Genomic DNA, 24,656 nt, shown 5'->3' with positions numbered 1-24,656 from the left:
TGAACCTCTTATAACAGAAAAATATTTTGGGACCTCATTGCCATCCTAGCTGTAAAGAAAGGGAGTTGGCCATGAACCTGCTAGAACTTGTTCGGAGCCCTTGGTTGAAAACCCATGCTCTAGATCTTCAGTCAAACATTTGATTTTCTTCATAGCAAAGCAGTCAAGAAGGGAAGGGACAAGAAAAAACATTCAGTATTTGTAACTTTAAAAGTTGTGGTCAGATTGTTCACTGATTTATACTCCATGTCACCCCATAGGATGCACGTTAGTGCAGAATGTGGGTCCAGTAGCTGTCAAATGGCTTTTCAAACATATCTTGCTGCACTGAATAAAGCACATGAGTGGGAAGTTTGTGCTAAAGTTATCAGCAGTGAAATAGTTGACATTTAATTTTGTTGTCATTAAGTTTTTGATTTGACATCCCATTGAATTGAATGGGGGCTGGACTTGATGACTTGCGTGTCGTAGGTGGTCGATAAATCTATCACCACGGTTCCGGTTTTTAGATTCCACTGGAAGCCAGCCTCAGTGTGACGAGTCATGGCAAGATCCTGGTTGTAGCAACTCCATCCTGATCTGAAACCAGCCTGTTCCTTTGGCAGGATGGCCTCAAAGATGGGGTGAGATGGACCAGTAAGACCCTCTCCATTAACTTGCAAATTGTGGAGAGGAATGCTGTTGGGTAATGGCTGGTGACATCATTTGTTGGTTTCCCATGTTTGAGCAGGGTAATGACTACAGCCTTAAACCAGCTTTTTGGGATCTTTATCTTTAATGTAATGCAGGGACTAGGTCTGTGAACGATGTTTATCCATTTGGTCCCAAATTCTTAAGGAATTTGTGGTAAATGTGGTCCTTGCCAGCAGCTTTTCCACTTCTAATGGCCATGAGGGCCTTGTTTATTTCTTCTTTAATATATGGGAATGATAGCGGTGAAGTGGCAGGGCTTTGTGGGACATTTAGAAAGGGTTCTTTCTGACCCTTCTGTCTAGTCAGCTTGTCAGTTCTGGTCTTCAGAGAACACTTCCCAGAGAGCTCCCAGGGAAGGTGGGAGACAACAGCACTGGCCATCACTTTTGATTACTGGTATTTCACTAGCTCGGCAGCTCCAAGCTTATGGCATGCCCAGGCTTTATGACTGGAATGAGTGAACTCAAGACTCTCCACTGTCTAGTTCCGGGGTCAGCAACCTTCAGCACACCAGCCTGCACTGCTTCCCGTAGCTCCCATTGGCTGGGAACGGCAAACCGCGGCCACTGGGAGCTGCGGGTGGCCATGCAAATGTAAACAAACTGTCTCGCAGCCCACCAGCGGATTACCCTGACGGGCTGGAGGTTGCCCACCACTGGTCTAGATAATACTTAGTCCTGCCATGAGTGCAGGGGACTGGACTAGATGACCTCTCGAGGTCCCTCCCAGCCCTATGATTCTATGACTTCTCAAGGTCCCTCCCAGCCCTACATTTCTATGATTCTACATTTTCTTTATTTCACACCTCTCAGAGATACTGTTTGAGTTAGTCTGTCTCTGGAAGATAGTGCTGGATTGTTTCACGTTGCATTTGGGAAGGTTTCCTTTGTAACCAGAAGGGCTAGAAATGTAGTTTTTTTAAAAAAATGAATGTTTTACATCACATCACATCACCCCACACCCACACCCTAAAAGCTGTACAGCATATGTTTCCAGTGATCTTACTTGTGAGAGATTATTCAGAGAGCTAAATTATGTATAGGTTGGATAAGGGAGTGGACATAAGTCTTTGTATTTTTAAAGGGTATAAACATAAAAGATGGAAAAGAATTATTTAGGGTGCTATACGCTGGAGGAGGTATATGAAAAAAAATTAGGCTGGGAATGTCAAAAACAACTTGCTTGATGGTAAGATGCAGTAGGCTATAGAGCAGTCTCTCACAGGTAGTGATGAAAGCTCCATTGCATGGGATATTTAAAGCTGGTTTGGACAGAGCTCTAGGCAACAATCCTAAACTAGCAGGATGATGGACCAGGTGATCCAATAGGTCTAATAAATGGCTAGAGCATTACTGACACCTTTTTTTTAATCATCCTGATATTTGTGAAAGTAATAATGATGTTAAATATTGTACTTAACATTTGTATTGTACTACAGTTCTTAGTAAATCAAACTATTTCAATTTGTACAGTTTCTAGATTTCTGATTTCCTTATACTCCTGCTGCCTTTACTTCTGGAACTAACTATAAATTTTCACTTCAAGTTCACTTGCTTCTCTTTTGTTTTTCCCCCCTTAGTGTCTGATATATGTGCAGTTACCCTACATGGAAGACTTACGACAATACATGTTTTCCTCTTTGAAAAACAATAAAAAGTGCACTCCTTCAGGTGAGTAGGTCCCTTATTGTCTCACTAATTGGCTGCAGCCTAATACCATAACTTTAAGTCACTCTAAAATACATGGAATGTTTGACTTTCCCTTGAAAACACAATCTGATTTGGAAAAAGTCAGTTTGGTCAGCTCATCAGAACTTTGTCTGGTTAGCTGGAGACTGAGTGGCTCTAAGGATTGCACACAGCCTTTCAACACTATACTGCAGGCTAAAGTCTGGCTCAGATTAAATGATCACAAGCTGTCATCTGAACCTTTATGATTTTAGGGAGAACTGGTTAATCCCCCATGACCCAGTCAGTCTTTGGCCTCTCTTTTGAGACTGTCAGCAAAGGGTTTCTTTGTGATGGGGTTCACACTGTAGACCTCTCTACTTTAGGAACTGCACTGAGAACCAGCAGCTCCTTCAGATAGGCCATCTATCAGCCACCTTCCTATGCATACCGTGATGTAATCTACAAGTGCAAAGCTGGTGTTTAAATTTGTGTGCAAGTATTAGTGCTGAAGAAGCAGGCACACACTGGTGCTGGGATTCAGACAGAAGGCCAAGGTGAAAACCCCACAGTGTTCGGTTCACTGTCCCAAGAGTCTGGAGTAGATTGGATTAGTGGGGTAATGTGTAATCCAGACTGTGTTCTGGATGTTCTCATTTGTTGTAAGGCCCACTCTGAAAAGGAACAAGAATCTGACAGTCAGGACATGAAGCTTTCGATTTCCTGCCTGTAACAGGCAGTTTGAAAGCAGAAATTTAACAACCCATCTTACCAAGGCAATAATTGACTATTGTGAACTGAGTTAATTTACATTTGTAACTTTTAAAAGTTGCATTGCTCCATTTAGTTCTCCAAACCAACTGTTCTCCTCATTTTCCAAGTGGCCTATAAACCTTCTGTTACAAATAAAAACATCTTGGAAAAGAAGAAAAATGGAAGCAGAAAGGCAGCAGTAACTGAGATCTTCACAAAACTGAAAGGCTCTGTAACTTTACATTGTAGTCCTTAAACAATGCAGGGTTTTCATTACTGTGTCCATTATCCATGTTCATTATCAGCCTGTCTGTATCCCCAGGGAATATAAAACATAGTGAATTCTGGGGCATTTGATGCCTTTGTTAAAATCTCATATTCTGAAGTGAATCTTTGTGGGTGAATTATTACAAGCAGATCTGTCTGCAAGTGTATTTAATCTTTTTTGTGCATATTTATTTATATTTGTTGGTTTAGAGGATCAGTTATCTGCAGTTGACTCTCTGATTGATTCTATGAGTTTGGTTTATGAAGATGATGATGGGGAGACAACCGAAGACATATTTAAAACCAGCAAAATACCAAACCCTCAGTTTCAGAGGTTATATCAGGTGAGATGATAAACTTTCAGGTTAAAACTTTTCCTGTTTCTACACACTCCTCCCCCTCTTTTTCAGAGTTGTGTGAAAAGACTTGGATTGTGACAGGTGGAAGTTAAATGAATTAATCGGTAGATCCTGAGAGGCTACTAGCTTGTGCCTTGCCACCAGCATCAGTTTCAGACTGAATATTTCTAGCTCCCTGCATTGTAAGAGTTTGAACAGGCAGTCTAACAAAGCCTTATCCTCTAAGGAAACCCAGGCCAGCCAGGATATGTTGGGCCATTTACAAGTAAGGCATGTGCTTGAGAAACAGCTGCATCTTCTTTCTAGATAAAGAACCGATGTCCCGTGTTCTGTTTGCCACTGTAGACCAACTTATTCAGCACTGCCCACACAAACTCCGTCCTTCACTGCTCTTCCACTTGCCTGGTCCAGTGCAACATAATCAGTGCAGTATCCCTTGTTATTTATTTATTTTACTTGGCAACAAACTGAAAGTGTACGGCCAACATAAAATATGTTTAGTATCAGATTTTTATACTGATAATGCATAACTGTGTGATAGAAATTATTGTTGGGAAACTGGGTAATAGTTGGGTGCTTTGTCCCTCAGGAAGGCAAGTTTGTTTTGTTTTTTGGCAAGGAGGAGGCAGCTGAAGAGGGGATGCCCCCCTCCCCTTCCCCTTCCCCTTTTAGGCAGGGGCAGAGATTGACTTTAAATCTTGAGAGGGTCTTAATTCTTCATTCTCTACCCCAGCAAACCCTGAAAACATCATAGAATATCAGGATTGGAAGGGACCTCAGGAGGTCATGTAGTCCAACCCCCTGCTCAAAGCAGGACCAATCCCCAGACAGATTTTTACCCCAGTTCCCTAAATGGCCCCCTCAAGGATTGAACTCACAACCCTGGGTTTAGCAGGCCAAGCTCACACCACTGAGCTATCCCTCCCCATCCACCTGCACCATCTGCTACTGCATCCAGCAGTTATAGATAAGTGTGTTAGCTTGGTGTTTCTGCTAAAATGATCAGCAGTGAAACAGTTAACAGTGTTGACACTTAAAATATCCTCATTGGGCTTCAGAGTTAACACATTTTAGAGATAAATGGAGCAGTTCACACTTGATTCAGAGCTATTGTTTCAAACTGTCGGCGTTTTGATTTACATTTGTTTCACATCTGAAGGTTTTCTTTGCAACCATGAAGGCGAGAGACTTAATTATGCCCCAGAATTTAAGGGTTCATTTTAAAAAAAGATGTGACAAATTCAAAAAGATGGGCAATTATGATGCAATTTATGCAGCTGCATAAGCATGTTATACACAGGGCCATGGATAGAATATTGTAGAATGTGGGTTTCTGCTCTGAAAAGTGACTAAAATGGCACTATGGGGGTCCATCCTTATTGTGTCTCACTGATTCCAGATGAAATTTGCACATTTTACAAGTTAAAAAATGTTTTTCCTACGTGCCTGCAAATTCAGCCTGGGTTCTGCAAGTTATCCTGGGTTTGTTCTTTTTACTGCATTGTCACCAGAAATAGAAGGTTCTGTGGGCCAAATTTTGTCTTTAGTGACAAAAGTGTAATTCCACTGTCTTGAAATCCTACCCTCAATGACCCCTGCAGAACCCAGCATTCAGGTTCTGCCTACCAGAGAGATTGTACAGAACGCAACTGATTGCAAGATTTTGCAAGCAGAAGCTTTGTTACTTGGTGGTGATATTTGAGATGGAAAGACCCCAGCATGAGGCAAGCCCCAGGGGGAGTTTGCAGAGTTGGGAGTTAGAAAAAAACATCCCAGGGTTTTATTTATAAATGGAACAATGTTTTGATGGAATTTCCTCTGCTTCAGTGGACAGTCATGTATTGGAGATCTCTTTCCTTAGTGTGTCATTGACTTCCAAAACAGAATAATGGCATTATCCCAATGACTGATTTGAGAGTGCTGCTGGAAGGGAACTGTGTAACTGTATTCGATGAAGTGGGTATTCACCCACGAAAGCTTATGCTCCAACACATCTGTTAGTCTTAAAGGTGCCACAGGACTCTCTGTTGCTTTTTACAGATCCAGACTAACACGGCTACCCCTCTGATACTTGTGTAACTGTAAACATTTTGTTTTTAGAGGAAGATAGAGGGAAAATAGGACTCCCTAGGAGAGGCTGCTATTGGTGGGGCATTAATTTTATTATTTACGCTAGTGGCCAGAGGTCCCAGTCAGGATTGGGGCCTCATTGGGTACATCTACACAGAAAAGAAAAACCCAGGGCTGGCCCATGCCAGCTGACTCGGACTCGTAGGGCTCAGGCTGCAGGGCTGTTTCATTGCTGTGTAGACTTCTGGGTTCAGGCTGGAGCCCGGGCTCTGGGACCCTCGCACCCCGCAGAGTCCTAGAGCCTGGATTCCAGCCCGAGCCCGGAAGTCTACACATCAATGAAACAGCCCTGCAGCCCCAACCCCGTGAGCGGAGTCATCTAGCACAGACCAGCTGTGGGTGTCTAGTTGCTGTGTAGATATACCAAGAGTGCTAGACGATGTACTAATATAAAATAAAATATAGTACCTGCCTCAGGAAGCATACAGTCTAACTAGTAAGCCATAATCTATTCATTCTTTTCTGCCATTTCGTTAGTATACGTCTGTTTTACTACGGCACAGTTTCTAGGTAGAATCCTGAGTGTCATATGACTATGCAGCCATATAAATTGCAGCAAAATTACTCTTATTTTTGAATTTGCTGCATAGTTGCACTCCAAAAACTAAACTTATATATATATACATATATATATATATATTTATTTAAAAAAGAGTTGTACCTATTGCTCTTATGGGTTGCCAAGAAAACCTTTAAAATATGCTGTGAATATAACCAGTACAGTGATGTCTGCATGAATCCACACACAGCCTGAGAAAATGCCTCTGAGGGAAACATGAACTGCCCCGTTATCTCACTGAGGTGTTACCTCATGAAGGTACTTGAAATGATTAGCAGTGAATGTTGATATTTAAGCAGAAGCATCTAGATAAATTACGTTTTCATCTCTGGAAGCAGTGGCTTATATGAGAGGGTGCAAAGGGATAGTAAATGGCTGTTGGAGTTAGCTGGAGTGGAGGATGAGGTATTCCATCCTCCCTCCCCAATACAAAAGCCTCAACTTCCTCCTAGGTGACAAAACCAAAACCAACTCCTGTATCTTCCTGGGTGGGAAACCGACTCTCCTATTCAGCTGTCAAAACCTCCAGCTTCCCTTCAACATTTTCTGTGATGCAGTTATTTCTTTTCAGTACAGAAATCTGCAGCATGTTGTAAATTTTGGGGCAGCATACAATAAGATAAATTTAATATCAGAATGAAGTAATAAGTTACACTGGACAGATTGTGCTGTACTGGGACAGGGTGAGCGGGAAATTAATGGGGGGAAGAGCTTGGATGAAAAGGTGCTGCATAATTTAAGGGTTTCTGCTGTACAATCCAGGTCTAATATCCCACATAGGACATTGCCCCTGATTATATGTTACATTTAATTCACCCTGATGTAAGCACTGAGCCTGTAGGTGCTCCTGAACTGAGGTTTTTAGGCTGTACAACCATGGTGGGAGATTTCTCCAAAAAGACAGATGGCAGAAGGGACCCAAGAGAGGTTGAAACAGCGACTGTGGGGCATTCTTATTGGAAATGAGACCAGAATGAATCTTTCAAAAGGTTGTATTAAACCAGTTACAAAAATAGATCTCACCTGAACTTCTAGTTACCTGGAGGTTAGCCAGTGTCCTAACACTTTGAGGACCAACTGGTTCCTAAGCGTTTTGTTGAGGCTGTCTGCCTGCTGCTCGGGAAAGCAAGTCAGGACTCTTCCCTGCAATCAGTCCGAACGGGCCCTGTCCATCTGACCCATCTAGGAGATCTTCATTCTGTGTGCATCACTATGGAATCTGAGTTCCCTAGGGAGCCCTTTCCTTGTGAATTGCCACCTTCTGCTACCAAATCCTGATCCTTCCTTCAGGCTAGGAATGCAAGGCACAACTGGGGTTTAAGCAGAGCAGAGTACGTTGCTGACAGCTTACACAAATGGGAGAGTGAGCCTGGAAGCAGGGTAGCAGCATGAGGCTGCCCGGTTGCCAAGGAAGTGGAAGAGGAATATGAGGCTCGAAGGAAAGGGGAAGCAGAGTGGGAGGGACGGACTGAGATAGAAACTTCAGGATAAATATACAGAGAGTTCTATTTATTTAGCTTAGGTGTTTCCAAGGTGCCTATCACCTCACTGACCTGCTCCCCCACACGGCAGCCAGAAGCCCTCTTCCTTGTGGAACAGTCTCTTATCCTCTTAGTCTACGGGTTAAAATAACATCAAAAGTCTTGTCACACCCACAAAAGCAGCTGAGTGTAAATAAATGTAGGCAGCTCTTGCTTCTCAGTTCACCCTGTTACTGCAGCTGACTCACAGAGGACCTTAGGATACAGTAGCCTACAATACATACTCAAATCAGATTCACAATGTCTTGCTTTTGTGAGTTGAATTCAGTCCCCTAACGCTGTTTTAATATTGTTTTGGTATTACACGAGCCATTGCTACAGCTTCCAGCAACATCTTTATTCTTTTTCAAAATAATTATGCCTTAAATCATTACAAGTGTTTTTCAATCTGTTGCTTTGTGCAACTGCCTCCTTTTGAAAGTGTATGCTAATGTGGATTGCACTCTGAATGGCAGCATGGAAGAGCATCGGTATTGATGTGTAACGTATGATAGGGATTGGTGTTATTGGCACCGCTTCAACATGAATGTGGAGGGTTTTTTGTTTTGTTTTTCTTTCTTAAATTGAGGTCATGCCTGACAGCCAACAAGGGAGCATAACTGTTTGCTTGGCGTTTTGAATACTTACCCACACATTTATACATAATATATATTGTACAGTGCATTTCAGTAGCAAATGTTCCTCAGATATCCAAACATACATCTGCACTGGCTTCCCACTCATTTCATATCAATTCAAAAGTGCCTGCTTTGTTTTTAAAACTCTCCATGGAAATTCTTCAGCCCACCTCATTGACCTGGTCTGTCTCTGTCCTCCCGTTTATCTAGCACTGGCCTCCTCTTTGTCTGCTGTCTTGCCACTGTTGTGAAAGAACCTTCTCTTCTGGAGCGCCTGCCATCTGTTCGAGCCTTCATGTGCCTCTGTCAGCCTCATCCGTTCTCTCGCTCTTTTCAGATCTAATCTGAAAAAATATCTATTCTCTTTTACCTGTGCCTTTTAATTTCTCTCTCTTTCTATTTGCTCATAGGTACATAATGACTTCTGTTGAATATCCAAATATGATTGACCCAAGAGGAAATGTTTTCTTTGAGGGACAATAAAGCTTGATGTTTACTGAAGCAGGAAGTCAATGTGTATATATATTGTTACCTGTATTCAGAATGTCTCCATCAGAAATATCTGAAAATCTCTCTCACTTGACCATGAATTTAAACACTCATTTCCTTTGAAACTAACATTTGAAAGGTAAATTGAAGTTAGGCAGCTGGAAGGAGAAAGCAACTGTTTAGTTCCTGGGAGTTAAGTAATAGTTTTCACAGAATTTATTGCAGCCAGTGAGGATGCTCTCATTTGCTTGTCTGAGCTGTTTGGTTTATATTGTTATTGATCTCTTAGGAGGTCCTCAGGAAGTTGGTCTCATCACATGACTGTTTTCAGCCAATCTTGAGCCAGGATATTTCTCACCTATGTAGTAATATTCATTGTATAAAACTAGAAGGTGTTTTGCCAAATACGGGTGAATTGTAAAATGCAACCTGAAAACCCTTCTCCTCACTAGCCCACCCTTTATCCTGACAGTGCCTGCAGCATAAGGCTTTTCATCCTGACAAGCCACTGCCACCCATTGAACAGCATCTTTTAGAAATGTTGGAGATACCTCAAGAGGTGAGAGAAAGATGCCAGGCTCCTCTTGAAAAAATAAAGGCACTTTTTCCCCTGAAAGATGCTGGCAAGAAGAAAGAACAGAAGACTGCTCAAGATGTCTTCAAAGACAAGTAAGTTGAAGGGGTTTTTATGGATTTTAGTAAGCATTTCAGATCATTTTTGTTGAATATAGCAGGCTTGAAATCTTTTGTACATGAGACCAATCACTTGTGGATAGAATATCTTGTGATGCCAAACAGTCTGTAGATAGAGTACCTTGTTGTAGTGTGCTCTGCATGACTGTGTAGGATTTTTGGTTTTGTTTTTATTTTTTTGGTCCCAGTATCTAGTTCCCAGGGTGCAAGGGATTGTGAACTCTGTGGTCTGTGGAAACAACACACAAAGTTTCATGGGAACATCTGTGGGAAATGGAAAGGAGTCTAAAAAAATCTGGAGAACATGTACAATGTACATTGTTAACGAATGTATGTATTCGTTGTCGTATGAGTAGTAAGCAAATGGTTTGAATAAGGACAACAAAAGGTCTCGTTCAGTTTAAGATCATATGCATTATACCATGGAGATAGATAAATACTTCAGAGCTTTAAACTGGTTGTAAAAGAAGTCTTCCATCTTGGTATGCTGTTTACATTGTTCAGTAGCTTCTATCTGAATGCTAAGTCAAAGGAAAAGCAGCTTGATTTTCATAATATAGTCTGCTATGTTATATGCGTTAATTTCTTGAAAAACCAAGTCATTGTGGGCTCCTCCAACGACTTTTATTCAAATCAACAATTTTTAGAATAGAAATTGTTACTGCTGCTATTATTAACTATAATGTGTTTGCCTCACTTGTATTTGTACAGTTAATCCTTTTTCTCACAGCCCCCTGTGGGCTTTGCAGTCTGTCAGCTCTCTGGTTAGCTCAGATAGTCTTTCATCCGCTGGTGAAGGGTTCTCTGCAGCCATTTCCCTACGTTGTGCAGTAGAGCCCCTTCTGCCTGGCTGTTATGGGAAGACCACATTAAGACTTCTCCTGTCCCTGGTATCTAACCCAGGTTCTTCTTTGACCCTGGTCCTCTGCTTTTTCCTGCCTCTGTCTCAGGGATTCTTATGTCTGGATGCCTTTAGATTACATGCTTGCTCCTAGTCATATGAGTTACAACTATGACTCCCAATTTTCAATGGCCAGAGTCTGTAACAGATGAACGGATCACCCAAGGAGCAGTGCTCTGTTACAGGTATATTTACCTTTAAACTACAGTATACAGAGGTGGCATTAAATTTTGGGGTTCCTAGAGAGGCTGATCTTACGATGTGTGTGAGTCATCCTGCTCTCCTTGTCCCTAGTTCATGGTCTTCAAAGTGTAAACTTTCTGGGACAATGTCCCTAGTTGGAACAACCTCTTTCCTTTCCAGTTGCAATAGCAGGACCTACCTTCTGCCTACTATCACTGCCCTGGGAGAGCTGCTTCTGGTGTTGGAAGCCTTAAGAGCTGGTTCCCACAGCTGACTTATTTTCTCCCCTCCAGGAGATTTGATGGGCAGGTGCCTATTATTGTAAAGCACTGTGAAGATTCTGTCAAAGTGCTAAGTATTATTATTATTCTACCACCGTTATTGGAACCAAATAACTTTATTGATATAATTTAAGCTTCTGACCTAAACCATCTGAAAAGAGGAGATTTGGTCTGAAATCAACAAGATGAAATGCAATAAAGACAAGTGCATAGTACTTCAGTTAGGAAGGAAAAATCAAATGCACAACTGCAATAAATGCTTAGGTTGTAGTACTGCTGAAAAGGATCTGGAGATAATAGTGGATAGCCCATTGAATATGAGTCAGCATATTCAGAGTTGTGAGAGAGGCTGATATTCTGGGTGTATTAACGGGAGTGCCCTATGTAAGACACAGGAGGTAATTGACCTGTTCTGCTCCAGCTGAGGTCTCACTAAGGCCGAATACTGTGTGCAGTTCTGGGCACCACATTTTAGGAAAGATGTGGATAAACTGGAGAGAGTCCAGAGGAGAGCAACAAAAATGATAAAAGCATTAGAAAATCTGACCTATGAGGAAAGATTAAAAAAGTGGGTGCATTTAGTCTTGAGAGAGGAAGGCCGATGAGTGACCTGATAATAGTCTTTAAAGATATTCAGAGCTGTTAGAAAGAAAACGATGATCAGTTGTTCTCAATGTCCACTGAAGGTAGGACAAGAAGTTATGGAGTTAATCTCCAGCAAGGGAGATTTAGGTTAGATATTAGGAAAAACTGTCTAACTATAAGGATAGTTAAATTTTGGAATGGGCTTCCAAATGGAATCACATCATTGGAGGTTTTTAAGAACAGGTTGGACAGACACCTGTCAGGGATGGTCTGGGTTTACTTGGTCCTGCCTCAGTGAAGGGGGCTAGATTTGATGACCTCTCAAGGTCCCTTCCCACCCTACATTTCTGTGATTTGTAATTAGAGCATCACTGTGTTCCTAACTTCTTAGTGTTTATGGTACTGTAGGAGTTCTTAACTGAATCTGTCCTGTTCTGTATCATTGTATTTCAGTGTCTAGGCATAATGGGATGAATTGCACAGTGTGATGACCTTGGTTCTGAATGTCCTTCCTTTTGCCACTTTGAGTTAGTATCTGTAACATTTTTGTTTAGTAATAAATATTGAGAAGTAATTTTCAAAAATTCTCATTTAGTACTTTGTGCCCTTTATTTTATTTACTTATATTGAATATTCAGTTCCACTGGTCAGTAATATTCATCACTTCTTGTCCAAACCCAGATTGTTAAATACCTTGCTTTCTGTTTCATTCACTGCTTTGTTTGTGCCTGCTTGCTTTTGTGTTAGCAGTATGGCAAGGTTTATTAATTCAGGATTAGTGAATGCTGGTTCTTCCTTCCTGTGTCCCAACCAGTAATATAAATACTTGGTACTTTTAACGGGTCAGTTTCACAAAGCTGAAAATTATAAGCCAAATCAACTGGGAGAACAAATTTAAATGGAAAAATGTGAACAATAATGGGAAACTGTTTAAGAACATTTTACTAGATGCCCAAAAAGCCATAATCCCACAGGTGAAAAAGCTGGCCTAGTTTAGAGGGGAATTAAAGCAGCCAAGAAAAAAATCAGTGTTTAACAAATAGAAAAAGGGAACGTTGGCAGCAAAGAAAAATCTATTGCAGCAGATTTAAGGACAACAAGAAAGTTTTTAAAATATATCAGAAACAAAAGACATTCTGCTACTGGTCTATTACTAGATGTGTCCAGTTCCTCTCTACTGCTGAGCCACCAGCGGTGGATCCCCTGCTCATTAATTGTTGGTACAAGAGTTGTGGTGGATTCCACATCACTGGAAATATTTAAATCAGGATTGGATATTTTTCTAAAAGATATGCTCTAGCTCAGCTATTAGATTTGAAGCAGGAATTAATTTAGGGAAGTCCTATGGATTGTGTTACGCAGGAGGTCAGACTATTTGATCACCATTGACCCTTTTAGCCTTAAAATTAATGAAACTGTGAGAGAGATTTCTATTTCAAACTCACTAAAATTCAGAAACCTAAACTCCTGGTATTAAGGAGAAGATGCACAGTGCCATTAAACATTTGGTTTTGATTTGAAAGAAACAGTACATTTTTCTTTGATCTAAATGTAAGTGCTGTTTGTACAGTACTTTGCGTGTTGAGTGAGCTTATATCTGATTGTTTATCACTGTCTTTTAAATAAGGCGTTATGTGATGTCATCAGTACAGTTAGGACATTCCTTGGAGGGAAAAGTCCCAATATTGGCAATATAGTCCAGTGGACTAGATCCTGGACTTGCAGCCAGGAGATTGGGCTCTGTTCCTGTTTGTATCACTGACTCTGTGATATCTTGGCCAAGTCATTTAACCTCTTTGCTTTTTAGTGTCTCCACCTGTAAAACAGGGATAATGACCCTTGTTCAACTTTGTATGACTCTTTGACATCTACAGATGCGCAATGTTGTTGTTGTTGTTATGAATCCCCAATACTATTCATGCAGCTTCTAGGTTTTTTATTCGATGTCTCCCATCCACGTGTTTACCTGATTCACCTCTGCTTAGTTTTTGAGATCTGATGGGATCACAGTATAATGGTGGTATGGACTAGAGGCAAGCTATGTTAATGTAGATTTTAACATTCAGCATTCATTAAGCAGTTTCTCTTTTGTTGAGCCCTAAATGGTAAGAAGTTCAGTAAAACAGAAATTTCCCTTTTTCTTCCGTGGGTTTGCAATGAAGAGGTAGGAGCCACCCCAACCTCAGTTTGGGAAAAGCTGCTATATAAACTTAGAAGTGGGTATAATATTCCAGCCTTTAAATTAATCTTAAATGTGCACTTCATTAATTTTTCTTAAATATTTTTACATTTCTAAAATGCAGTTAGCTAATCAGTATATTACGAGTAACAGATAAAGTTTAAGAGCCACATCTTCAGCTAATGTAAACTGGTATGTGACCATTGGCTTCAGCTGAATTACACTGATTTACACTAGCTGAGGATCTGGCCCTAAGTTTAAATACAACTTTATTTTTTTCATAGCATCTATCATACTCGTAATATCCCAAAACACTTAACAGCATTAAAAATAATGGCAGAGGGACAAAGAAAAAATGAAGCACTCTCAAGGGTGAAAGCATGTTTTCAGAGCAGATTTTAAGAGAACATTGCACTGCTATATTGCCTTTCATTCAAGGATCCAAACACTCTTTAATACATTAATTAACTTACCAGGCCATAACCTATGCTGTATTAGGTGAGTATTACTTTCTCCATTTTACAGACGAGTATATGGAGGCATAGAGTGATTAAGCAGTTTTCCCCAGTGTTGCTTGATATAATGTGCCAAACTTTTACAGTGAGTGAGAAGCAAGGCTATGTCAGATGACAGGAGGTGCAAAGGACGAAGGATTTTATCCCAAGAGTGACAAAATTAAGTGAAGGGACAAAGAAGACCAGTGATAAAATTGAGGGAGAAAAGTAGAGATAGGCATGGTCTGAGATGTAGGTAGGAGCTCACTTTGGAGGGTGGTAAAGATGAGGGTTGGAGTTACCTTTCATATTCACGTGATTTTTAAAGCCAGTTTCCAGTTGCTAAGAATGCAAAACAATGCCTGGCCTAGTGTCTTTTTCTTGTCCTTATCTTTTCAAGAATCTGATTTTCTGTTCTGCGGTTTCAGGATTTTTCAGAATAACACTTTTATTTGATTCTATTTTGGGTTTCTATGAACAACTATTAACAGTAATTGATGTCTAATTCACAATATTTGTAATCATTCAGCAGCTTTGTCATTCTTACCTCAAATTGATTGTCCTGTTTCAATAGCCTCATACATTTATGCTTAAGAGCAAAGAACAGAATTATACACATCTTTGATTTTTCCCGTTATTATTAACTTGATTTTCTTCTCCCATCCCTAAGATGTGCTGTTAAAGTTTGCTGTATTATTTTAGGCGACAAAATTCATTCTTCTGTTTGAGTCTTCACCTTGGAATATGTTATCTGTGAGGACAAAGTTAGAAAATGGCCTAAAACCATAATTAATTTAAAAAAATTAAAACTTGTCTTTTGAAAGTATTTTCAGATATAGTTTAAGGTCGTTCTGAGAGAGAGCTCACTCCCATACCTAATTGCGGTTTGTCTAGTAAGTTTTGACAGCTGTAAGTGGAAGTTGATAAAGCTCTAGAGTACACTGATGGAGAAGATGGGTTATTAGACTCTCAGCTCTCTGTGTACACAGATATCTAATAGCTATCAATTCCATGACAGGAACTAGCAAATAATATTTGAAGGGTAAATGGATTTCTTACTTAAATGTTAAGTTTCCATTACCCGCTCTGGCAATTTCATCTTTAAAAGGAATATGATGTGAATGCTAATGATCACGAATATGCTATAAAATGAAGCGGGGTTGCCTTAGCATGTGGACTTCCACATAATGGGTCTGGCAGTATCCCACATTCCTGGTGGTAGGAAAAAGTCTTTTATCCAAATTCAACCCTAGGATAGTTGGGCACATAATCCATTGACTTCAGTGAGGGTTGCTCTTGCTTACACAAAGGTTGATTTTGATTAATTGTTTCTGCTGGGGCGTGCCCTCTCCTCCTGTCTGCTGTAGGAAGAATAAGGTATGGAGATTTAGGTTAGATATTAGGAAAATCTTTCTAACTATAAGGGTAGTTAAGTTCTGGAATAGGCTTCCAAAGGAGGCTGTGGGATCTCCATCATTGGAGCTTTTTAAGAATAGGTTGGATAAACACCTGCCAGAGATGGTCTAGGTATATTTTGTCATGCCTCAGTACAGGGGGCTGGACTTGATGACCTCTCAACATCCTTTCCTGCCCTACATTTCTATCATTATATGGTTTGTCCATAGGGTGGAGACAATCATACAACAAAAGTGTCACCCTGGTCTTCTCTTTTCATCATATATTGCACAAACACACTCACTTGTTGCTCAGGCAGGAGGTTGATTTGTTTTGATTTGCTGCATTTAGTTTTTTGTCATCTTCACTTCCAGCAATGAAGATGGACCCAGTACTAAAAAGGCAAACGCTGAAAATGAAGAAGGCAGCTTTAGCATCGCAAACCTTGCTGAAGGCAATGTCACCACTGTAAGCACATCTTTACAAATCCTCTCTTTCATGGGAAAGAATCATTCTAGACCTTCCCTTGGGGACTCTTTCTATATTAATGGAGATATAGAAATACATTTGATGGAGAATTACTTTCTGCTGGATGTAAAATGAACTGACTAGCCCTGTTCTTGTATATATCTGAATGTAGTAGCCAGCTAGTTCTGACTGCTTTTAAGGCAAAATTCTTCCTTCCCAACATGCATGAAACTCCCAAGCGCTATTCCATAGGTGTAAGATAAATAGAATTTCAGAACTGAGATTCACTGTTAGATACAAGAGCAGAATTTGCTCTTAGTTTTCTCTTGTATCTGCTGCTTTAAAAAGCAAAATAAAACCCTTCATATTCCGCTTTTTCCAAATGTTGCTATGATTTCAGAGCCTGTTGTCTATATTGTTTGGGGATACAAATCACAAAATTGGTTTAATTCTGCCACCAAAGTTAAACAGTTAAATTAGCTTCCTATCTGTTAAGCTTCATTGGCATGCAAGTATGTGTCGGAGCTATGCATCTTCCTTTGCTTGCCTGATTTTGGAATCAGAGAAAAATAGTTATTTTATATAAATTAAGATAAAAGAATATCTCAGTTCTTTTCAACACTTGAAATGTATGACATGATTTAAAAAGAAAGAGGGCAGTGCTCATTTCACACCCAACATAAAAATCAGATTTTTTAATAGCATAGCATATAATATACTTTTGAAAAATGAGGGGGAAAAAACACCCCACTAACAGATGGGCTTTCAAAGAAGCAATTTATTAGAAGATCTGTGTGAGAAATGTTTGCTTGTAAAGCATTAAAATATAAAATAAATTTAGAAGAATTTTGACTCACTGTTTAGGGAGCAGAATTTAAACACACCTTTTCCCTGAAGCCAAAATGGGTATGGTGATGTAGGGGGAGATTACATATAGAATATAATCAGAAGACACTCAGAGGGAAAGTATTATAGGATGCAGGCAGCAAGTGGATGGGCTACATAGCCTTTTTCTATTCCCAGACCTTTACTGTGAAAGTTACTTGCAACCTAAAAAATTATATACCTTTTCCTTGCATTCTTTTCAGTTTGCTATTAGAATATTTGTTAGAATACTAGGGGCCAAGTACTTCCCTCAGACCCACAAGCCAGTACTTAGCAGAAGGCAGAATTTGGCCTTAAAGACGAATACAATGTTGTGGGTTAGATTGATTAAGTAGAGAACAGAGCCAAGAGCATTTCTCCTCTATCTTCAGAACAGAGGAGCCTTTCTAAGAGAAGAAGACTGACCGTATATTTTGTTGTGACTCAGAGTTAATGTAGTATGCTGGAAAATGGATGCTAAGCAGCGTAGATTCGTATGTCTGTAGCTCTTCTGCCCATTTGCGCAGTGAATCTTTCTTTGTGCCTGACCTGCTTTTAGTTCCCTTAGATGGTGTGAGGTCTCTGCACTTACAGGCTTTCTCAAAGCGTCAGTTCTGAAATGTCAGACTGGACCAGAAAGGGCAGCAGCTAGCTGAATTGAGTATTAGCTTTTCATTGCCAGTGTCTTATTGGAGGGCCAAACCAACTACTCTGTACCCACATTGCTAAGAACTCTCACTCCTAATTAAGCATGGGTTAGGATGAATAAGCTACAAAAAGTCTGAAAGCTGAACTAGCCAGCAGCCTGAATTCCTGTACCTCTGACTTCCAGCGCCTAGAGAATGTGATCAGTTCATAGTAGGGAAGTATAGTAAGTGTAAGTTCATCTTGTATAGCTGTTCATGTCAAAACTAGCCTTTGATCAGGGTTAACATTGCATCCTAAGAATTGTCCTTTATTTGACCCCATAATAGCAAAAAATGTAGCTTCTCCATCCATATTGAAATAAATTGATTGTAAATATTTCTGTTGATATACAGGAGGAAACGGGAGCTATGCATTGGCATGTAGTATAATCATTCCTCGATCTTTTGTAGGTTGGAAGTATTAACCCAGCAGAAAACTTCTGTGTTCTTGTGAGGCAGAAGAATGCTAACTTCAAGGAAGGTAAGTTGCTTTTATCTGCCTTAACTCTATGTAACAGTATCTTCAGTGTTCAGATGTCCATAACAGAAAAACCATCACCACAGTTGGCACTAATTGGCCCTCTTGTTGATAGCCTCAGCTGAGGGCAGGGATTGTGTGAACTGGATAAACTGAACATTCTGCTCATTGATGGAGAAGTGGTTTTTCTGGATCGGGATTGAGGCATGTTGGCAGGACAGCATGTGAGAAGTCTGTCCGGCTACTGCTGATTTATCCTGTGCTGTGAAGAAATAAGAATTTAGTCTCTAATAATCTGCATAAATAAATAGGTTTCAGAGTAGCAGCCGTGTTAGTCTGTAGCCGCAAAAAGAACAGGAGTACTTGCGGCACCTTAGAGACAAATTTATTTGAGCATAAGCTTCCGATGAAGTGAGCTGTAGCCCAGGAAAGCTTATGCTCAAATAAATTTGTTAGTCTCTAAGGTGCCACAAGTACTCCTATAAATAAATAGGTATCCCCTATTACAGTGGGTCTCAAACTTTTTTTACTGGTGACCCCTTTCATATCACAAGCCTCTGAGTGCGACCCCCCTAATAAATTAAACACCCTTTTAAATATATTTAACACCATTATAAATGCTGGAGGCAAGCAGGGTTTGGGATGGAAGTTGACAGCTCGCGACCCCCCCATGTATTGACCTCGTGACCCCCTGAGGGGTCCCAACCCCCAGTTTGAGAACCCCTGCCCTATTACTCTTGTGAGTGAGTGAATGAGGATAGGTGGATTTAGGGGAGAAGTGAAAGTAAGAGTATGAATAACTAGCTAGTATATGAATGATGGAGATAGGAAGGCAGCACTTGTATGTATTAAATGTGCACTCAATCAGCCTCTTATTCAGCACACACAAAAGAAAAGAAGGGGGACATGATATAGAGGCGAGAGGAAGTGCAGACTGCAGTGACCAATCCATTGACTGTGATATTTGCATGTCCCGATCTTGAAAATCCAAGTACAATTTCCTCTGTGTTTACGCCATTTCCCTCCCCTCACCCCCCTGGGATTGGCCGTCATTTTTGCATGATCCCTAGCAATCCTGAAAATATTCATGGACCAGTTACAGTGGAATGAGTAAAAGACTTAGAGCTGCAAACGAGACCCAACCTGGAGTACAATGAGAAGAGTGATCCTGTACCAAGGCGCAGACAGGTGCAGCGGTTTCAGGTGGTGCCTCCCAGAAAATGTGAAAGGGACCCTCTGTCTCTGAAAACCTTGGCTTTCAGGAGTGGGCAGAATGAGTTCAGAATTGGTCTTCTCTTTTTAGCATTTGGGAACCTGCTCTTTCGCATCAAAGCCCCCTTCTGGTGACTGATAGTGATTGCATGTTAGGAACAGTGTAAGTGAGAAAGAAACTGCTTTGAAATACTGGGAAATGAGAGAATCTACTATTTTTAGCAGGAGGGGATTGGGGAAAGATTTTCACTTATTTTGGATCATGAATTCCTTCTATGACACCTTGCTTTCCCTTTCCCCCCCACGATCCATTTGTTGGGACTGGTTGTGCTTTTCTCCTGCCCAGGGAAACACAGGGTTCCTAACTTGGATGCTGCCCCAGTAGGAGGTACTTTATTGGATTTGCAGGTGGCCTCTAGACTGGTGGTGGTCAAAGTGCAGCCCATAGAGTTGTACAAGGAGGCTCATGGTTGACAGCCTTTTTATGGATGTTTGGCTGCTGGAAGCTACATTCTTGGGATGCATTCGTTGTACCATCTTGATCCAAGCAGCCAGGTCTCTTTTCTGACCTGGGCAGTCTCCCACAACCACACCTCCATATTAAGGAAGGCAATTTCAGGCTACTCTGTTTTTTGCGAAATAAATGCAGCAGTCAAGATGAGCAGCGGTAAAGCAGAATAGCTACCAAAATGCACGGAATGTCACAGTTAGATGTGCTGATATAAAAGCATATAAGGTCACTGTTAAGATTTTGCATTATAGTGTAAGTTGGATGAAGTTGGGTATGTATTGCTGCCTCTAGGAGATAGACGTGAAAGCCTTATGGAGGGTGTTAACAATAGTGTTTGAGGCAAAATGAAGATGGAAAGGGCTGCACAAGTTTTTCTGCTTATTATTTTCATTCTTTTAAGGTTTTGAGTAGATGAGGTATGTCCTGCCACAACCTATTGCCACTAAATATAGTGTCTGTTTGCTAATCAAAACAAAAGGTATCTGCACAGTGTAGTTCATGGGTATTTCACTCAGTTCTTTGCACCTTTTAAACATAGATTGTTGTGTATGCTAAGATGTACCGGTATATTAATTTATGAATACTGTCTGTTAAAGCTGATATCGCAGTTTATTGCCCAGAATTTTGATAGTTAAAACTCACTTAAATTATAAACAAATGTCCTGTTTTTTAAAATGGTTTTTAATTCAAGCAAACAGCAGAAATCCCCTCATTAAGAAATTGTATTTGACATCGTACTTCCAAACCTCAGATACATCAAAATGCAGTGGACTATACTGTAGGTCAAAGTGGAATCCAAATAAAAACCATAAATAAAATACTCTGTTGCAGCAATTAAGTAAATCATACAGGAAAGGGATTTAAGCCACAAATACTAAAATCTGCATAATAGACATATTGAAAACTATTTATATTTAAGGTTATATTTAAACTTGTCCGTTATTCAGTAGCTGTCCCCGAAATGGTTGCCATCTGTGTTTGGATGGTTTTTGTCACTTCCAGCAATCTGCCTTCATTTTGTGTATGATATGGCCTATAATTACAGGATATGGTTATATGGAATGTAGTTCAGATACCCATTAAGGAAGAGAGATGGGAGACACTGTAAATAAAAACATTTTCAGCACATTCATTTTTCTTCTTTAAAGCCCTTAATAGTAGCTTGATATATAAAAAAATTACAGACATACTTTTTAATGGCTTGATATATTGCTTTCTTGTGGTGTATAATAGTGGACCCTGCCTTAAACCTGCTGAATAGTTTTGGATTTTTATACTTTTGATATCATACTTCAGGAGGGAAATATTTTTTTCTTGAAGAAAATGTGAAATGTAAAGCCCCCATGCAGAGAAAGATATATTATGTGGCATTCAAATAGTTTATTGAAAAAAGTAACCAGATACCAACCTGCATTTAATTATTTTAAAATTTTACATAAAAATGAGAAGAGAGAGTTTGTGCTCTATTTTGCTTCTTTATGAGGTAGAAAGACTGCCCGAGAGTCTTCCGTGCTAGGCAGAATCTCAATTTCTAATGAAAAATTAAGAAAAAAAATGAGGAATAAAAAAAATCCTGTGATGACTGAAGATCCAGTCAGTCAAATGATGACTTTGCAAGAGCCAAGAGAGTAAAAGTGGAACTATTAAGAGGAGAAAGGATTTTTAATCAGACTGTTTTAATATTTTGGAGAAAGGAAGGTATTTTTTAGACATTGAAGTTATATAGGTGTTAAAAAAGTAGTATTTTAAAGATCAGCCACGCCACCACCTCCTTTCTCCATTATTAAGGTGAGGACACTAATGATACACATCTTATACCATCCCCATCAAGTTCTCCAGTAAAACCGTTGAAGCCTGGACCTGATGTTTCTGGTATTTCCCAGGTTAAAACAACAACAACAAACCCCCAAACATGAAAAAACCCTGCCGAAAGGCTTGACAGGATTTTTTTTTTTAAAGAAGCGAAGAAGGGTACAAGCTGGTCCTGTGCAGTGACTACACTAGCACTTTGAAGCTATTGCACCTTGCAAGAGTGGGCTCTAGCTTTGTGGCATTCATAGAAGAAAGCAGTGTGCATGCTAAGTAAACAGAGGGCCATGTGCCGAGTTTCACAGTATACACAATGTGTAACCCTTTTAGCTAGCAGAAGGCAGCTCATTGAAAGTATATGTATCTATTGGGGATGATTAGAGAATGTCCTGATTTCAGACAGGCACAAGGGTTATCCCAATTTCAAATAGGCAGGGGCAGAAGCGCTTTCTGAGACTGGCACTCCAATTTGTTGTCAAACCATAATCATCTTCACTTTGTAATGGAAGCGTGTGTGGTTTGTCGCTGTACAGTGCCACTAGTGGCTGACATGATCTGCTGTATTTGAGGAGGCCGACTTACTGGTGTGATAATTATTGCGGATGAAGCTGGCATTTTTCATTGTGTTTTTTTCAGATAGCTTCACTCTCTCGTTTACTGTTCGAGACACAAAGATGTCATTTTATGCAGGTCTTGCTCAGAGTAGGTTACAAGTGCTCAGTCATCCACAAAGAGCAGTTCCTCTAATAAGAGCTTCTGACAACTTTGTCAGTGCATGCAAATAAAATAGATTAGTTTGTCTGAGTGAAATCTAATCTTTACTCCAGGGATAGATCACGAGTTGCTTCATCTACCATTGCTTCAAAGAAAAGTCTAAAACACACCAGGGACATTATGCACCCTGCCATCATTATAGTGCCAAAAGGATTGAACATCATTTTACCTGGATAGACTTTTACAAGCATGCTGTCTATTCTCCAATTGTTGGATAATAGCGGACATCTTATCCTGGCAGCCATATTTTCTTATAAGCCCCCAGAGACTAGGGTTGCTGACAGACTTGAGTTAGATTGATAAAAGAATGTGCATAGGTCTTTTGTTTTGTTCTGTGAATTTTCCTTGCAATTGGTTCGCATCAAAAATCTTATCAGACAGCCTGCATTGTGGCCAAAACACACAGTGCTGATTCTGGCACTGTGGTGTCTGATGTCCAGCAATCAGATTAGATTAGAAGTACTTTCAGTATTCTCCTAGTAAAGCGGTGTTGCTGCAATTACAGCTGTGGAATTTATGGTGAAGAGCACTATAGAAATGCCTAGAAAGAATTAGTAATACCACTGTCACTCTTTGAGTCTTTGTGCTTGTTGCAATGTTGTCAATTTTTCTTACTCCCAGACGTTGCAGAGAAATGACATTAGAGAGTCAATCAGTGCATCACATCCACATGTGTAGATCCCAGCAAGTATCCTATCCGGCCTAGGAGACTCATAGTGTTTCCATAGCTTTGCAAATCTCCTCATAAGTAGAAATTATATCCAGGTTGTTTTACATCAGATTGTTTCATGTTGGTAAGTGAATTGCTATGATGATAGATTTGCTTTGGAAATTTAGCAAATGTTCACACCAGGGGTGGTACTTTCTTGATAAGCATCTCTGTATATAGAAGTGCAGCAAAGCTTATTACGTTTTATTATAAGACACTAGTATTTCTTGTTGGTATATATTTGATTTTAGTTCACCTGCTTGCTTACTACCCCAGGTATCTTTCATATATCAGAGATAGTTTGGACTTTGCTGCCAGATACACCAAAATCTATGACTGATTTGATGAAAATACTTAAGCCATTAGAAGATTTGTGTATTAAATTGCTTGGAAGTTCTCTGTAAATCTGCCTCTTATCTGCAGATTATTGGTCATCCAAAGCAGTCACTCAGCTGCTACCAGTTATATCTGTCATTGTATATAGTCCATTTCTCCTCAGTATCTAATCAAGCATTGTTTCTTGTATTGTGTTTTGGCCCAAACACAACACAATACAAGATTATATATGAGTGTTTATTCACTACTGCGTCTTTAAAGCAATGCAGTTCTTACTTCTTGACTACTTGGCTTGAGGACTTTAGAAGTTAAACTTGTATGTATGTTTATCATCTTGGAACAAAGTAGCTACTGCTTGATTGATTTTGCCTGCTAAGGTGACACTTTACTCAGGTATGGTAGTTGCCTTGTGCAAGAAACTACTTGGAGAGCCACAAACAAGAATTGAGAATGCCTTGAAGGACAAGTTTGTGGAACCATTACTAAACTAAATGCCACCTCTTACACCTAAAGGTGTTAGAGGAATACTCCAGACACTCCCATAGAACCATAGTGTAGCAAGTATGCTCTGATAGGAAGAATTTTAAGCTGGTAAAGACTTGACCTTAAGATGACGGAAGTCTCTGAAATGTAGAACAGTTTTCCAATGATAATCTAATTCTTCACGTGCTTGAGTTACAAACTGATGATCGTCGTGGTGTAACAGTTCAATATTTGTTACTAGTTCCTGTAACTGAGGAGCTCTTACTCTGAGTACTGCCATTTCTTACAAATCTTTATGATTGGAGCACTGGATGATTCAGGAGATTGGTTACAGGGAAGGGAGCCTTTCATCTGTGGACCAACTAGCTCTAGGTGATAGTGCCTGATAAGTTTTATCATCTGATGGTAGGTATTTTGATATGGAATCTTATCCCCTAAGAACTGTATTAGGACCACAAAACAACCGTCTCAGTTGATGCCAGTCAACTGGCAAGGAGGACAAGGGCTGAACTGAATAGACATATAGAAATTGACCTGCAC

At 40.0% G+C, this 24,656-nt stretch overlaps 1 protein-coding gene across 2 annotated transcripts in view; it reads left to right on the top strand.

Moving 5' to 3' along the window:
* The window catches only part of XRCC5 (X-ray repair cross complementing 5), a 66,716-nt gene that overhangs the window by 26,876 nt on the left and 15,184 nt on the right, over nucleotides 1-24,656 (top strand). For both annotated transcript variants that reach the window (XM_024217943.3, XM_029910532.1), the window contains 5 exons: nucleotides 2,273-2,363; nucleotides 3,591-3,724; nucleotides 9,548-9,744; nucleotides 16,161-16,254; nucleotides 18,216-18,285. In XM_024217943.3, coding sequence (XP_024073711.2) covers nucleotides 2,273-2,363; nucleotides 3,591-3,724; nucleotides 9,548-9,744; nucleotides 16,161-16,254; nucleotides 18,216-18,285 — 586 coding nt within the window. The remainder of the gene's footprint in view (nucleotides 1-2,272; nucleotides 2,364-3,590; nucleotides 3,725-9,547; nucleotides 9,745-16,160; nucleotides 16,255-18,215; nucleotides 18,286-24,656) is intronic.

This window comes from Terrapene carolina, unplaced genomic scaffold (assembly GCF_002925995.2).
Source record: "Terrapene carolina triunguis isolate 2854851 unplaced genomic scaffold, T_m_triunguis-2.0 Scaffold62, whole genome shotgun sequence".
Taxonomy (NCBI): domain Eukaryota; kingdom Metazoa; phylum Chordata; order Testudines; family Emydidae; genus Terrapene; species Terrapene triunguis.
This window is presented reverse-complemented; position numbering and strand designations above follow the sequence as displayed.